The 14528-nt window shown below is 41.2% G+C and overlaps 1 protein-coding gene across 1 annotated transcript in view; it reads left to right on the top strand.

Moving 5' to 3' along the window:
• Positions 1-14528, top strand: part of RPA1 (replication protein A1) — a 69871-nt gene that overhangs the window by 3486 nt on the left and 51857 nt on the right. Inside the window, 3 exon segments of the mRNA XM_049782654.1 lie at positions 8002-8052; positions 8938-9016; positions 9728-9836. Of these exon segments, the coding sequence (XP_049638611.1) occupies positions 8002-8052; positions 8938-9016; positions 9728-9836 (239 nt within the window).

Below are 14528 nucleotides of genomic sequence, written 5' to 3'. Positions count from 1 at the left end.
TGTTCTCTCTTTTGCGGGTATGTTGGACTATACCTGATAGTGTTGGGAGACCATATGTGGTATTGAGATTGAATTTAGTTTACCACTTGTGGTGGTGTTTGGGGACTGTGTGTGGTGCCAGGGATCAGACTTTTGCATGCGAAGGAGGTAACTTTAATCTATTATATCTTTCTGAGACTTTTTTTTTTCTCTAAAGTAAACCTAAAGCCATAAAGTTAGTTAGAAATGTTCTTTTGTTTTCTTTTTTGTTGTTTTGGGTCACACCAGCAGTGCTCAGGGGTTATTCCTGACTTTGTGCTCAGAAATCACTCCTGGCAGGCTCGGGGGATTAGATTATATGGGATGGCCAGAGATCGAACCCAGGTTCATCCAAGGCCGCATGCAAAGCAAGTGCCCTACCGCTCTGTTAATGCTCCAGCCCCGACATACACAAATTTAGGTGCTGTTTTTATTTCTTTAATTAATTTTTTTTGTTTTGTTTTGAGCTCCTGGCAGGCTTGGGGGACCATGTGGGTTGCCGAGATTTCAACTGGGGTCTGTCCTGTGTTGGCCACATGCAAGGCAAATGCCTTACGGCTGTGCTATCACTCTGGCCCCTAATTAAAATTTTTTCTTATGGGATTTCTTTGGTACATAGATTACAAGAAATTTGTTGTACCCAATCATGGTGTTTAAATGAAGAAATTAATAAAAAATAAAAGAAAGAAAAATAAAAGAAAAAATAAAAGAAAAACTTGTTGTACCCCAAAAAAGGAATTTTTGTATAATTTGCAACTATTTGGAAAATTTTTAGATTTTACATTGTGGCTTTTTGTTTGTGGGTCACACAAAGGAGGGCTCAGGGGCTACTTCTGGTGTGGTGCTTAGAGGTCACTCCTGGAGGGCTTGGGAACCATATGGGCAAAGCATGTGCCCCAACCAGCTTGTTGAATCTTTTCAGCCCTGGATGGCATATTCTTATTGCCTTCTTTACTTCAATTCCATTTTGATCAGGACATGGACTCTGGTATGAATTCAGTCTTAACATTTATTGAGACTTGTTTTATTGCTCCTTAGCATAGACCAACTTCTTTTCTTCTTTTTGGGCAACACTCAACAGTGCTTGGAGTTATTCCTGGCTGTTCTCAGGTTCACTCCTGTTGGGCATGGGAACCATATGAATGCTGGGGGATCTAACCTGGGCTAACCTGGGCCAAACACATACAAGGCAAGAAGTACCCTATCTGCTATACTATGTCTTCAACCCCACTAGGCTATCTTTATGAAAATGTTCCAGATTCACTTCAAAAAATGTGTATTCTGCAATTGTTAAGATCATCTACTTAGGTCATATTGGTTGGTAGTTTGTTTCCCATTTTTCACTGATTTTTATTTTTTGTCTTTGAGTATCAGTTATTTATCTATTTATTTATTTATCTATTTATTTATTGATTGGTCACACCCAGCTGGCACTCAGGGGTTACTCCTGGCTCTGCACTCAGAAATTGCTCCTGGCAGTCTTGGGGGACCATCTGGGATGCTGGGGATCGAACCCAGGCCCATCCTGGGTCGGCTGCATGCAAGGCAAACGCCTTATCGCTGCACTATCACTCTGGACCCTGAGTATCAGTTACTTAGAGAAGACTGTTGAACTCACTAGTTATATGATAGATTTGTTTATTCTTTTAATTCTGTCAGCTTTCTCTTTGTGTATTTTCAGTTCTTTGGTGCCAAGGATTGAACCCAATTCCTTCATACATGTAAAGAGAGCATTATCTCTACTTCTTAGCTACGTCCCTGGCATGCTTCATGTATTTTGTAATTTTTTTTATTAGGTGCATATGTTTTTCATCATGTCTTGAGGTATCAGCTCTTTTAATAGAAACATACTTTAAAAACCCATGTAATTTGGTAGGGTATTGTGGTGGCGGCAGTTAACACTCTGGTGCTATGGAGTGACCCTTGGCTGTATGAAGAAGATGATAAGTAATTTTTTTCCCCCATTCCCCATATGTTGTTCTGGGGATCAAACCTGTATCAGCGGCAAGCACCTTACCCCTGTAGTATCTTTTCAACCCTGAAAAAATATAAATTCTTGGGATTTTATGATAAGCACTATCTTTTATTCATAATGAAGCCCTTCCAAGCACCTCTGAGTTTTGGTAATGAGGTGACTTTCTTTTGTTTGATTTTGGGCCACACTTGGCAGTGCTCAGTGATCACTCCTGATGGGTTCAGAGAACCATATCCGATGCCAATGATCAAACCCTGGTCAGCTACCTTTGTATTATCTCTCTAGCCCCACAGCATTGATTTTTGAGAAAATACCTTCTAAATTCCCCAATCTGAATAAGTATAGATTGTTGTTTACCTTTCCAGATAAAAATTACATTCTTGGGGACTTGAGCCATAGCACAGTAGGTAGAGAGTTTGCTTTGTATGCTGCCTACCCATGTTCAGTCTCTGGCATTCCATATGATTCTCTGAGCCTTCCAGGAGTGATTTCTGAGCACAGAGCCAGGAATAACCCCTGAGCACCACTGGGTGTGGCCCAAAACCAGAGAAACAAAAACAAAAATTCTGAGCATTAAGTGGCTTGCATTGTGACTGACCTGTATTCAATCTCCAGCAGCCCATGTGGTCCCTCAAGCAATGCCAGGTCTGGCTCCTAAATTAAAACTCAAACAAAAAAGTAAAAATTATGTTTCATGAAAAAAGGACTTAGTTTAGCCATTAATTCAAACAATTACAAGTTAGCTGTTCTTATTTTGGGGGGGGTGCACACCCAGCGGCGCTCAGGGGTTACTCCTGGCTCTGTGCTCAGGAATTGAACCTGGGTCCGTCCCACGTCAGCCACATGCAAGGCAAATGCCTTACCACTGTTCTATCATTCCAGCTCCACAAATTAGCTGTTCTTTGAGCTTCAGTATTATTTTTTTTTGTTTGTTTTGGTTTTTTTTTTGGGCCACACCTGGCAGTGCTCCGGGGTTACTCCTGGCTATCTGCTCAGAAATAGACCCTGGCAGGACGCTGAGATTCGAACCAACCACCTTAGGTTCTGGATTGGCTGCTTGCAAGGCAAACGCCACTGTGCTATCTCTCCGGCCCCAGTAATAAATTTTCATACTCAGAGGGTTAAGATTCATTGTAATGGGGCCGGAGCGATAGCACTGCGGTAAGGCATTTGCCTTGCACATTGGTCAACCCAGGACAGATTGTGGTTTGAATTCCAGCATCCCATATGGTCCCCCAAGCCTGCCAGCAGCGATTTCTGAGTGTAGAGCCAGGGGTAACCCCTGAGCGCTGCTGGGTGTGACCCAACCCCCCCCCAAATGACTCAATGTAATAAATAATTTTGTTGCTTCATCAAGCACATTCTTTAATGAAACCTTTTACCTTCCCTTAACTCTGCATGCAAGCCAGTGAAGAATACTGCCTCCTAGAATAGTAACTGCTAAGTTGCCAGTAATTTTACACTACTGCTCCACTGCTTTGCACCATCAGTGAAAATGTCAGCATATTTGAAAAGTTATGTGTTTCAGAAACAAATTAAACACTTTGAAGATAAAATGTAACATTTGTTAGTGAAGTTTGTCGTTGTTGTTTTTGGGCCACACCTGTCTGTGCTCAGGGTTATTCCTGACTCTGCTCTCAGAAATCATTTCTGGCAGGCTTGAGGGACCACATGGGATGCTAAGGATCTAACCCTGTCAACAGGATACAAAGTAATGCCCTACCCACTGTGGCTCCAGCCCAATAGTGAAAGATCTTAATTGATTTCATTGATACTGATACCAGATACAAACCTAACTGTAAGATTCTACAATGTAGAATCCATAGATTCATTGATAAGACAAAAGTAGAATTTTGCCTCAGAAATAACAAGTTGCTATATGAGCTGTCAATGTTGGTGCAATTGATTGCTCCAAGCACTATGTTGTTTCTTTTTTTTGTTTTGTTTTGTTTTGGGCAGGGTCATTCCTGGCTCTGCACTCAGAAATCACTCCTGGCAGGCTGAGGGACTATATGGGATGCCGGGATTCAAACCACCGCCCTTCTGTATGCAAGGCAAAACGCCTTACTTCCATGCTATCTCTCCGGCCCCATATGTTGCTTCATTGGGGGGGGGGGGCACACTCAGCTATGCGCAGGAGTTTATTCCTGCCTCTGTGCTCAGGAGTCACTTCTTGTGGGCTCAGGAGACTGCATTGGATGCTGGAGATTTACCCTGGGTTGGCCACATGCAAAGAAAGCATCCTTCTACTGTACTGTTTATTATTCCTCACTGTGTTTTCTGTAGCTGACTTTACATTTGACCAACATTCATATGTTAATAGTGGACAGTTTTAATAGTTCTTCAAGATTATTATTATATTGAATAAAGGAAAGTGACAAAGGTTCTTGTTATGTTATTATGTTGACATTTTGAGTTTATAAATCTTTGACTAGAATGTCAGCCTTTAGATAATATTTTGGTTAGTGTTTCTTTTTGGTCTATTTTTTTTTTTACTAGATACTTGGTACTATAAATGTTACACTATTCAGCGCATTAAAGGATATTGAGTTCTGACAAATTATTAATTTATTTAAAGATCAGCTACTTCCTTTGAGACCTAAAATAGGTTGATAGTAGTGTTTACTTTGGGGCTCACTTAACCCTTTTTTTTTTTTTTGGGTCACACCCGGCATTGCTCAGGGGTTACTCCTGGCTGTCTGCTCAGAAATAGCTCCTGGCAGGCACGGGGGACCATATGGGACACCGGGATTCGAACCAACCACCTTTAGTCCGGATCGGCTGCTTGCAAGGCAAACGCCGCTGTGCTATCTCTCCGGGCCCAACCCTTTTTTTTTTTTAATGGAAGTATTTATTTATTTATTTATTTATTGTTGAATTTATTTTTTTATTTTGGTTTTGGGGCCACACCCGACATTGCTCAGGGGTTACTCCTGGCTCAGAAATAGCTCCTGGCAGGCACGGGGGACCATATGGGACACCGGGATTTGAACCAACCACCTTTGGTCCTGGATCGGCTGCTTGCAAGGCAAACGCCGCTGTGCTATCTCTCCGGGCCCCTTAACCCTTTTTTTAAACCACGTTATTTTAGGAATCTCTTGAAGACATCAAGTTTAGTGGAATTATTTAAAAATTTAGTTCTCTCTAATCAGCCTTGTTGGAACTCAGACATATTCCAGCCTGTGTGAGCTCTTGGGCTTTTCAGCTTATAGCTTTCTAATGCATCTCTTGCAGTATGCGTACTATAGAGATGATACTTAGTGGTAGACCTCTGCGATAAAGCATATAATAAAGGAAGTTGCAGACCAGAAATTTTACTCAACAGGCTGGAATTGATGCATTTAATTCCTAGTTCCACATGGTCTCCTTGAGATGGTCACAAGTGACCCCCAAACCAGGTCACAATTTTATTGCTCTCAAATGCCTATAGAAGTTATACTTACACTATTCATTGCCATACTTTTTGTTTTGGGGCCACACCCAATGGTGCTCAGGGCTTACAACTGACTCTGTGCTCAGGAATCATTCCTGTCCAGTTTTTGGGGGGACCATATAGAGTCCAGTGGATAAAACCAAGCTACAATGTGTACAAGACAGGCACCTTACCTTCTGTGCTGTTACTCCAGTTCCCTATTCTGTAGCATATTAAGAGTGGAGTAAAAGGGCCCGGAGAGATAGCACAGTGGCATTTGCCTTGCAAGCAGCCATCCAGGACCAAAGGTGGTTGGTTCGAATCCCGGTGTCCCATATGGTCCCCCGTGCCTGCCAGGAGCTATTTCTGAGCAGACAGCCAGGAGTAATCCCTGAGCACCGCCGGGTGTGACCCAAAAACAAAAACAAAAAAAAAAAAGAGTGGAGTGGAATTATGTAAAAAGAAAAAATAACCACCACATATGTATATTTATACTTATTGTGGCAGTCAGGAAATACAGATTATTGGGTAAATGGTGTTAGTAGACTTGTTTGTGGCAGGTTTGCCACAAACCATCAATTTAAAAAAAAAAGGCACAGTAACTTTGAAGTACAGTAAAGCAAATTCTTTGGCTGCTCTTGTGGAGCCTCATTCTGTGTGCACAACTTAGAATATAGCTGAAGACTCGAGGATCCCAGTGTGGGTTATTAAGCTGCTCTGTGCACTCTTTCCCCTCTGTGCTCTTGCAGAAACAAATCCCTATTACTGCCCCCCAAATGCTAGTCTGTGCTCAGCAGCACTGTCATGTTCTTGTTCTTCACTACAACCCAGAAAATACCTCTGAAGAAAGCCAGAATAGTTACTAGGGTTCATTTTATTTGTTTCCCTTTCAGAAATCATAGTCTTGCCCTACCAGTTGTCAGGTATTTGAAAACAATTTATATATTTTGTCTTTTTATTTATTTTTTTTTTTAGTTTATGTTAGAAGAGCTAGTCTAATACCAAGTATCAGCATGAGCAAATGCAGACTTCAGATGTGTGTGTGTGTGTGTGTGTGTGTGTGTGTGTGTGTGTGTGTGTGTGTTAGCATGAGCAAAAGCAGACTTCAGGGGTGGTGGTGGTGGTGGGTGTGTCCCCGTGTGTCCATCCCTGTTTCAGGTTGGCTGCATGCCAGCCAAATGCCCTATCCACTTTACTATTTCTCTGGCCCCCAGGTGACCAATTTTTAATTCCTCTTATTTATTATTTCTGATGGCTTATTAAAACAAAAAAGTCACTGGGCTAGGAATGTAGCTCATCCAAGGAGTGAGTCGTTGGCCTTGAGTGTGGGAAGCCCTGGGTTCAGTCTCTAGCATTGCTAAAAATGACAAGAGTAGGACCAAGTCATATTACAGCCGGAAGAGCTATTACAGTGGGAAGGGTGTTTGCCTTGGATGCGACTGGCCCACCATCCCATATGGTCCCCCAGGTCTTGCCAGAAGTAATTTCTTTAGAGCAGAGCCAGGAGTTACCCCTGAGCATATCCAGGTGTGGCTCCAAATGAATTATTTTTTTGCATAGACCATTCTTATATGTCTGTTTTGGATTTTCTATAGTCACCAATTTGGTTCACCTTAGTACCTCCTTTAAGCATTTATCACTTTATCAGGAGTTTATCTGATTGATAATTATGAGTTGGCACCTCTTCAGGAATTAATTGAGAAGCTTAAGTCTAAAGACAAATGTTTCTTCTAGGACAGTTATTACCCTCCTTCTCCACCTACTTCTTGAGCTATCTCATTGCTCTCTGTTAGAGATGAGTGATAGAGAGATCAAGCAAAAAAAGGGGGAGGGATAAAAAGGATGTCTGTATCTACTGATAAAATTGTCCCCAAGATAAATTGGGCTAATAACTTAAGAGTGAGAAGTTGAGGACACAGCTGAATCTGAGACACTGTGACCACTCAACTTTAGATATATTTAGTTGTATTATACTTGTACAGTGATATGACCTGTAATGTACCAGTTCTTCTTTATGAAGAAAATGATTGTTTCTGTTCACTTGACAGCATAATGGCTATAAAGAATTTCCACAAGGATGGGAGTTACATAAAAATGTTTTCCCACCAATAATACATTTCTAGAACAAATTTCCTAATAACTCAAGTAGCTTAGTTGGTGCTATTCCCAAATGTGTCCCCCTCTTCACCCACAAGGCACCCATTATTGCATAAAGAATGTCTCCGTAAGGCTGCATGCTATTTTGTTTTAAGCATTTACCGTACTTATTATTTAATTCCCTCCCTATGGATACTATAAATTAACGTGCTGTTAGGATAATGAGTACAGATGTGATGCCAGTATTTCAGCTGTAGTCACTGTCTCTTGTTCGTAAGCATGTAGCTGTTTTGAGGATTTGATTTGTCTAGAGTAAAAAAATCTTAAACTAGATTTCAGGTTGATGAGCCTCAAAGGGAATCTTTAATATGTGTATGTGAGATATGATATGAATGTCCTGTGATTTATTCCAAATATCAGCTGGAAAATATACCAAACTGTAAAAGTATGTCATTTTAGTCATGATTAATATTCTCATTGTAACCTTTTATTCTTTCAGGCCATAATGCAACAGGGAGATACATCTATAAAACCCATCCTCCAAGTCATTGTGAGTATTTGTTATGCTTTATTTCAAACCTTTTAAATTTATATTTAAGTTTTGGATGTGAAAGTATAAATTTGTCTCTTAGAAAATTTCCCTATTGCTCACTTAAGATGTCAGAATATTCTGGGAATTGAAAAAGTCTATAGAAGCAGAATCCTATCTTATACAAGAGGCCAATGGTTTACCTGTTCCTCCTAGAGTAACTGTCACTCATTTTATATTTATATATCTATATGTAAGATATATATGTATATATATTTTTTATATCTATATATCACTTTTCAAAAAGCTGTCTCTGTTTTCTTTAATTGGGGCATATTTCTCAGCTTTGCCCCTATATTACCTCTCATGTCTCTACTCTAGTTGTAAGTTCACTTAGGGCAAGGATATTTTTTGGTTTGAGGGCCACATCAGGTGTTGCTCTCCCAGCTCTGCACTCAGGATTTACTTGTAGCAGGCTTGGAGGATCATATGGGTGCTGGAGATCGAACTCAGGTCACTGCATACAAGGCAAGCACCTTACCGACTGCTATTTCTCCAGCCTCTTATTTTATATTTTTAGCACTTTATCTCTCATATATTTGGTAGCTTGCTATATGTTCTATTGAAGTTGATTTTTAGCCAAATTTGGATAGAGGAGAAAGAACCCATGAGTATTGGCAATTTGTTTTATTTTATATCTATGTTGTGTTTAATAATGTTAGTGGAGAGAGGTTAGTGGGAGAACCGTAAAATCAGTTTTCTTTTATTTGGATTTAGGTGTCAGGAGAATGGGCAGGCAATTCAGTTTGGGTTGAACTACTAGGTTGAACCTACTCTCCTGCCATTTAGCTTTGCTCTGGGTACAGGGCAGAAAACATGGCTAATGAATCAAATTTTTTATCCTAGAACATTCGTCCTATTACTACAGGGAATAGTCCACCACGTTATCGACTGCTTATGAGTGATGGAGTGAATACTTTGTCCTGTAAGTATAATGTATGTTTATAATAATGTTTATATTATATATGTATACCTCTGTGTCTCTATATATGAATATATGTATATAAACACATATATGAACTTTTATTTAAATAATAAAAGCACACCCAACTCTTGATTGCAGCAATTTGAGGCATTTTAGAAGTCTATATTTGCTTGGCTATCACTTGATTCTAGAATTGCAGTTGGCAGGGAACATGCTAACAATACACTGGATCTAGTGGAAAGCTGCCACTTGGCTTAATTAATTTTCTCTAACTGGTGCTCTGTTTTCTTTGATTAATTTCCCTCAGGGTGATATTGATATTCAGTGAATGTGATGGGTTTAGCTGTCCTATACTTGTCTTTTCTGATTTCTATTTTGGAAGCTTTACAAAAGAGAAAGGGGATAATTTTCATCATACATATTTTCTGTTTCTAGTCACAATGTGAGAGACATAGCAAATATTTCTTAGTTTTGTCATGAAACCTGAGTGATGGGAGAAATTGTTTGGAGCACTTTAAGGATATGTAACATTTCAGAGTAGCGGCAAATTTACTGCACAGAAAATTAGACTTTTTTTTTTACTATGTGGAATCTGAGTAGTTTTAATTTCAGCAGCACATTTAAGGCATTTTTCTTTGCACAACTTGATTATCTTTTGTGTTGTTGTGATTGAAATATTTTAGAGACTAAAGTAATTTCTTTGCTTTTCAGCTTTCATGTTGGCAACACAGTTGAACTATCTTGTTGAGGAAGAACAACTGTCTAGCAACTGTATTTGCCAGATTAACCGATTCATTGTTAACACACTAAAAGATGGAAGGTATGTGCTGTTTTTTTCCTTCTTATTCTTCTGCATATTGTGTTATAGATTGGGGACTAATTTCTGAGCAGTGGGATTCTCTAGATGCCAAAATTCAATTAGAAATCAAAAAAGGCAATGATGAGCCTCCAACTAAGATTTTATAGTGATTGAATGCTGCACTCAGGTGACTAAAATATGGCACCATGGGGAGAGAAATGTAGAGACAAATTTTAGAGCTTGAGATTAGAGTGCAGAATGCTTCTTTTATCTTCAAAAAAATAATTTTTTTGTAATGAGTTTCTCTCTGGGTATAAGGGAAAGTAGTGCAAGGAACAAACCCAGAACTCCCACAAATGACACATACGCTCTGCCACTGAGCCAAACCCTTAAAATAACTTTATAAGTGTGTGTGTGTGTGTGTGTGTGTGTGTGTGTGTGTGTGTGTGTGTGTGTGTGTGCACTCAGGATTCACTCTTGGCAGTGCTTGGGTGACCATATGATATGCCAGGGATTTAATCTGGAGCAGCTGTGTGCAAGGTACATGTTCTAACCACTGTACTATCACTCTGGCCCTCAAGCAACTTCTTAAAAAAAGATTATTTTTATTGAGGCATTGTGATTTACAAAATTATTCATGATTGAGTTTCAGGTATACAATGTCCTAACAGCGATCTCTTCACCAGTGTTGACTTCCCTCAGCTAATAACATCTTTTTTCTTTTGTTTTGGTTTTTGGTTTTTGGGTCACACCTGGCAGCGCTCAGGGGTTACTCCTGGCTCTATGCTCAGAAATCACTCCTGGCAGTCTCAGGGGACCTGGGATGCTGGGATTCGAACCACTGTCCTTCAGCATCTAAGGCAAACACCCCACCACTGTGCTATCTCTCTGCCCCCCCCCCTTTTTAAATTTTATTTTATCAGGGCCCTTCCCACCACTAGTGTCAATCTCCCTCCATCAATGGCCCCCAAGTGCATCCTATACCACCAACCTTTACCACCTGGCCTGCCAGCATAACAGGCCCCATTAAGTTTAGATTGTTAAAGTTTAGGTCCCTAGATTTTATTATCATTGGCTTTGGCTTGGATATTTAGTTCTGTCCTCCTTTATTTCCCTATCAATGCATCTGAGACCACTTGGCCCCTGGCTCCAGCCTTTCTTTGATCCTTTCTTTGATCCTTTTATAGAAAAATGCAGGAATATGTGGTAAAATAAAGTAACCCCCATTCCAAGATTCTATGAAAAAGGCAGCAACCCCAATTTAAAAGAGAAGAGATCTGGGTGGGGGGTGAGGGGGCAGCAGAGTGGTAGCACAGTAGGGTGTTTGCCTTGTAAGAAGCTGACCCAGGACGGACACAGGTTCAATTCCTGGCGTCTCATATGGTCCCACTAGCCAGGAGCGATTTCTGAGCACAAAGCCAGGAGTAACTCCCAAGTGCTGCTGGGTGTGGCCCAAAGACTGGGGGGGGGTCGGAAAGAGAGAGATCCGGCTGAAGCAATAGCACAGTGGTAGGGCATTTGCCTTGCATGTAGTCAACCTGGAGCTCACCGGGTTCAGTTCCCAGCATCCCATATGGTCCCCCAAGCATGCCAGGAGTGATTTCTGAGTGCAGAGCTAGGAGTAAACTTGAGCACCATCGGTTGTGGCCCAAAACCAAAAATAAATAAATGAATAAATAAAAGAGAAGAGATTAAAAAAATTCCTCAAAAAGATGTGTGTATGGCAGAGTTTTTTTGTTTGTTTGTTTGTTTGTTTTTTGCATAGGCAAAGCAAACTATGGGGAAATAGAAAGGAAAAGCCCTTGGCCTAAAAACAGGGAGACCTTACCCATGAAGCATCCTGGAATAAGATCAACTACAGGCTCCAGGCTTACTAAATTGTTTAACCCCAAAGTCTTTCTCTGTGGTCCCAGTAAAAATTCTTCACAATACGGTTGTTGCTGTCAGATTTCTGTAGAGATCCTGGATTTTGTACAGATCCTATGTTGAAGTCAGGGTGCCATGGAGCATCTTGTTTCATCTGACCATTAGGTGGCGAATCAGGGACCCCTACCCTAAAGCAGGTTTTTACTGTTAACAAGTCATCAGGATGTCATGAATTCACTCTGGATCAAGTCGATGCCAGGGCAGCAGTAAGGCCTTCCCTGGTAAAAGACTGATTCCTGGTCCTGGTGTAGAAAACCATGCTGGTTCCATAGAAGGGATCTAAGGTTCAGAGGTGAATAGCCAATGTTTGATCTTCTGCAGGGGTCTCAAACTCACGGCCCGTGGGCCGTTTGCGGCTCTTCGTACAACATTTTGTGGCCCTGCCCTAGAGGAATCTTGTTTTGTTTTGTTTTGTTTTAGTTGTTTGAGTCACACCCCCCAATGTTCAAGGCTTGCTACTGACTTTGCACTCAAGGATCACCCCGATTTTGCCTCCTGCAGCCCCAAGGTAAATTGAGTTTGAGACCCCTGTTCTAGAGCCTAAGTCTAGTTACTATGACAACTATTCAGGGGGCCAGAGAGATAGCATGGAGGTAAGGCGTTTGCCTTTCATGCAGAAGAACAGTGGTTCGAGTCCCAGCATCCCATATGGTCCCCTGTGCCTGCCAGAGATGATTTCTGAGCATAGCCAGGAGTAACCCCTGAGTGCTGGCGGGTGTGACCCAAAAACCAAAAGAAAAGAAAAGAAAAGAAAAGAAAAAAGACAACTATTCAGGGTGTAGTGCCCCACTGCAATATAAAATTTATGTGTTCCTGTCCCTATAAGATAAGGACTTGTTTTACATGTAAGATTTCCCCATTTTAATGTGCCTATGTAAAAAGGAACAGTGCCACATTGTACTAATTGTGCAAATGGGGGTAAAAATAAGTCAAACAATCCTAATATCCTGGTTCTAACATGAACTTGGAGCACAAGAGGGACTTACCTACTAGAATTTCTTATTAAATAGATCAAAAAAAAAATGGGGGAAACTGCCGCTACATAAGAAGATAGACGATAAGAATTTTTTAAATTTTTTTTTGTATTTGGGCCACACCCATTGATGCTTAGGGGTTACTCCTGGCTTGGGGGATCACATGGGACTCCGGGGGCATCGAACTACGGTCTGTCTTAGGCTAGCTCTAGCACCACCCCTCCGGCCCTGACAATAAGAGTTATGCCTATTAAGGAAATACATTTGGGGGGGGGTTACACCCAGTGACGCTCAGGGGTTATTCCTGGCTATGTGCTCAGAAATTGCTCCTGTCTTGGGGGACCATATGGGATGCCTAGGAACTAATCAAGGTCTGTCCTGGGTCAGCCACATGTAAGGCAAACACCCTATCGCTGTGCTATCACTTCGGCTCCAATGAAATACATTTAAAGAAATATTTGAAGGAAATATACATGTCCCTTTAAGTCTTTTGAAATAGTCTTAGGGAGGGGATAAAATCTGGAGCACAGCTTCAGCCTGCGACATGATCTTGGGGAGTCTGAAAAATGGCTCCCAGGGGTAGTCACATATCAGGAAATGTCCTCGAGCTGGGGGCTTCTCAGAAACCAAATCTGGTAGCAAGCAACAGTCCATAATGAAGGGAGATGGAAGTAAAGGGGCTGTTGAGAGCAAATCAGCATCAGTGGTGGTGGCAGCTTCTTGGTCTGAGGCAAGGTGAGGTGGGAATCTGTCTTTTCTTTGGGAGCTGGTCGGCATCTGGCTGGGGGAGAGGGGAACATTTTGGTTCCTGAGGAGTTAAGAACTGAGGGTAAAAAGAATTCAATGGAGTTGTGGATAATAGATTTGGGGTAAGAGAGTAAAGGGCTAGAAAAGGATTTGTAAGGTGGTAAGCTGAGGAGTGGGGGAAGGAGGGGGTATGTATAAAGCAAAAGATAAGTATACAAGATAGACATTATGTATATTACAGACGGACATTAGACAGAGGTGGCCAATGCATAAACTCATGCGCACATAGACACTGAGGTTCGATCCATGGGTTACAATTGAAAAGCTGACCTAGGTGGAATGGTTCAGAATACTTAAAAAATGTAAAGCCGGCAAGTCAGATGGAGAGGTTTTCCATTTTCTAGGCCAATCATCATTAAGAGTTTTTGTTTTGTTTTTCTTTTTCTTTTTTTTTTTTTTTGTGGGGGCTACACCTGGAAATGCTTAGTTGTACTTCTCACTATATGCTTAGTAATCTCGCCTGGTGGCTTGGAGGACCATGTAGGGTGCCAGGGATCAAACTTGGCTTAACTGCATGCAAGATAAATACCTTACCTGCCATACTCTCTCTCTAGCCCTGTATTTTAAATTTTAATGGTCAGCACTTAGGGCTACTCTCCTGAGGGATCACAGATGGTAGGAATCAATTTTTATTGGTGTGGGGGGAGCAGACCAAATGGTACTCGAGTAATTCCTGGCTTTGTAGTAGTGCCCAAGGGACCATATGGAATATTGGAATAAACTGGGGTTGGCCTTGTGCAAGGCAAATGTCGTTTCTTTTGTACTACAGCTCTGGTCCTTGGGGATCAATCTTGGACTTCTCGAATACCAAGTATCCCTGGCAATGCATATAGTCTCCCTCTCCTACTCCCAACCATCAGGAGTGATCCCTGAGACTGTAGGATGTGTTCCCTCCCCCTCTTGCTCTATTAAAAAATGTCACTGACTGGGAATTGAGCTCTGTGATAGACTGCATGTTGGACATGAGGCATTGGTTTCCATCTCCATCACCAAAACAGTCTAAAAA

This window comes from Suncus etruscus, chromosome 1 (genome assembly GCF_024139225.1).
Source record: "Suncus etruscus isolate mSunEtr1 chromosome 1, mSunEtr1.pri.cur, whole genome shotgun sequence".
Lineage (NCBI taxonomy): Eukaryota > Metazoa > Chordata > Mammalia > Eulipotyphla > Soricidae > Suncus > Suncus etruscus.
The sequence above is the reverse complement of the archived record's forward strand: the minus strand, read 5'-3'. Positions and strand labels throughout refer to the sequence as shown.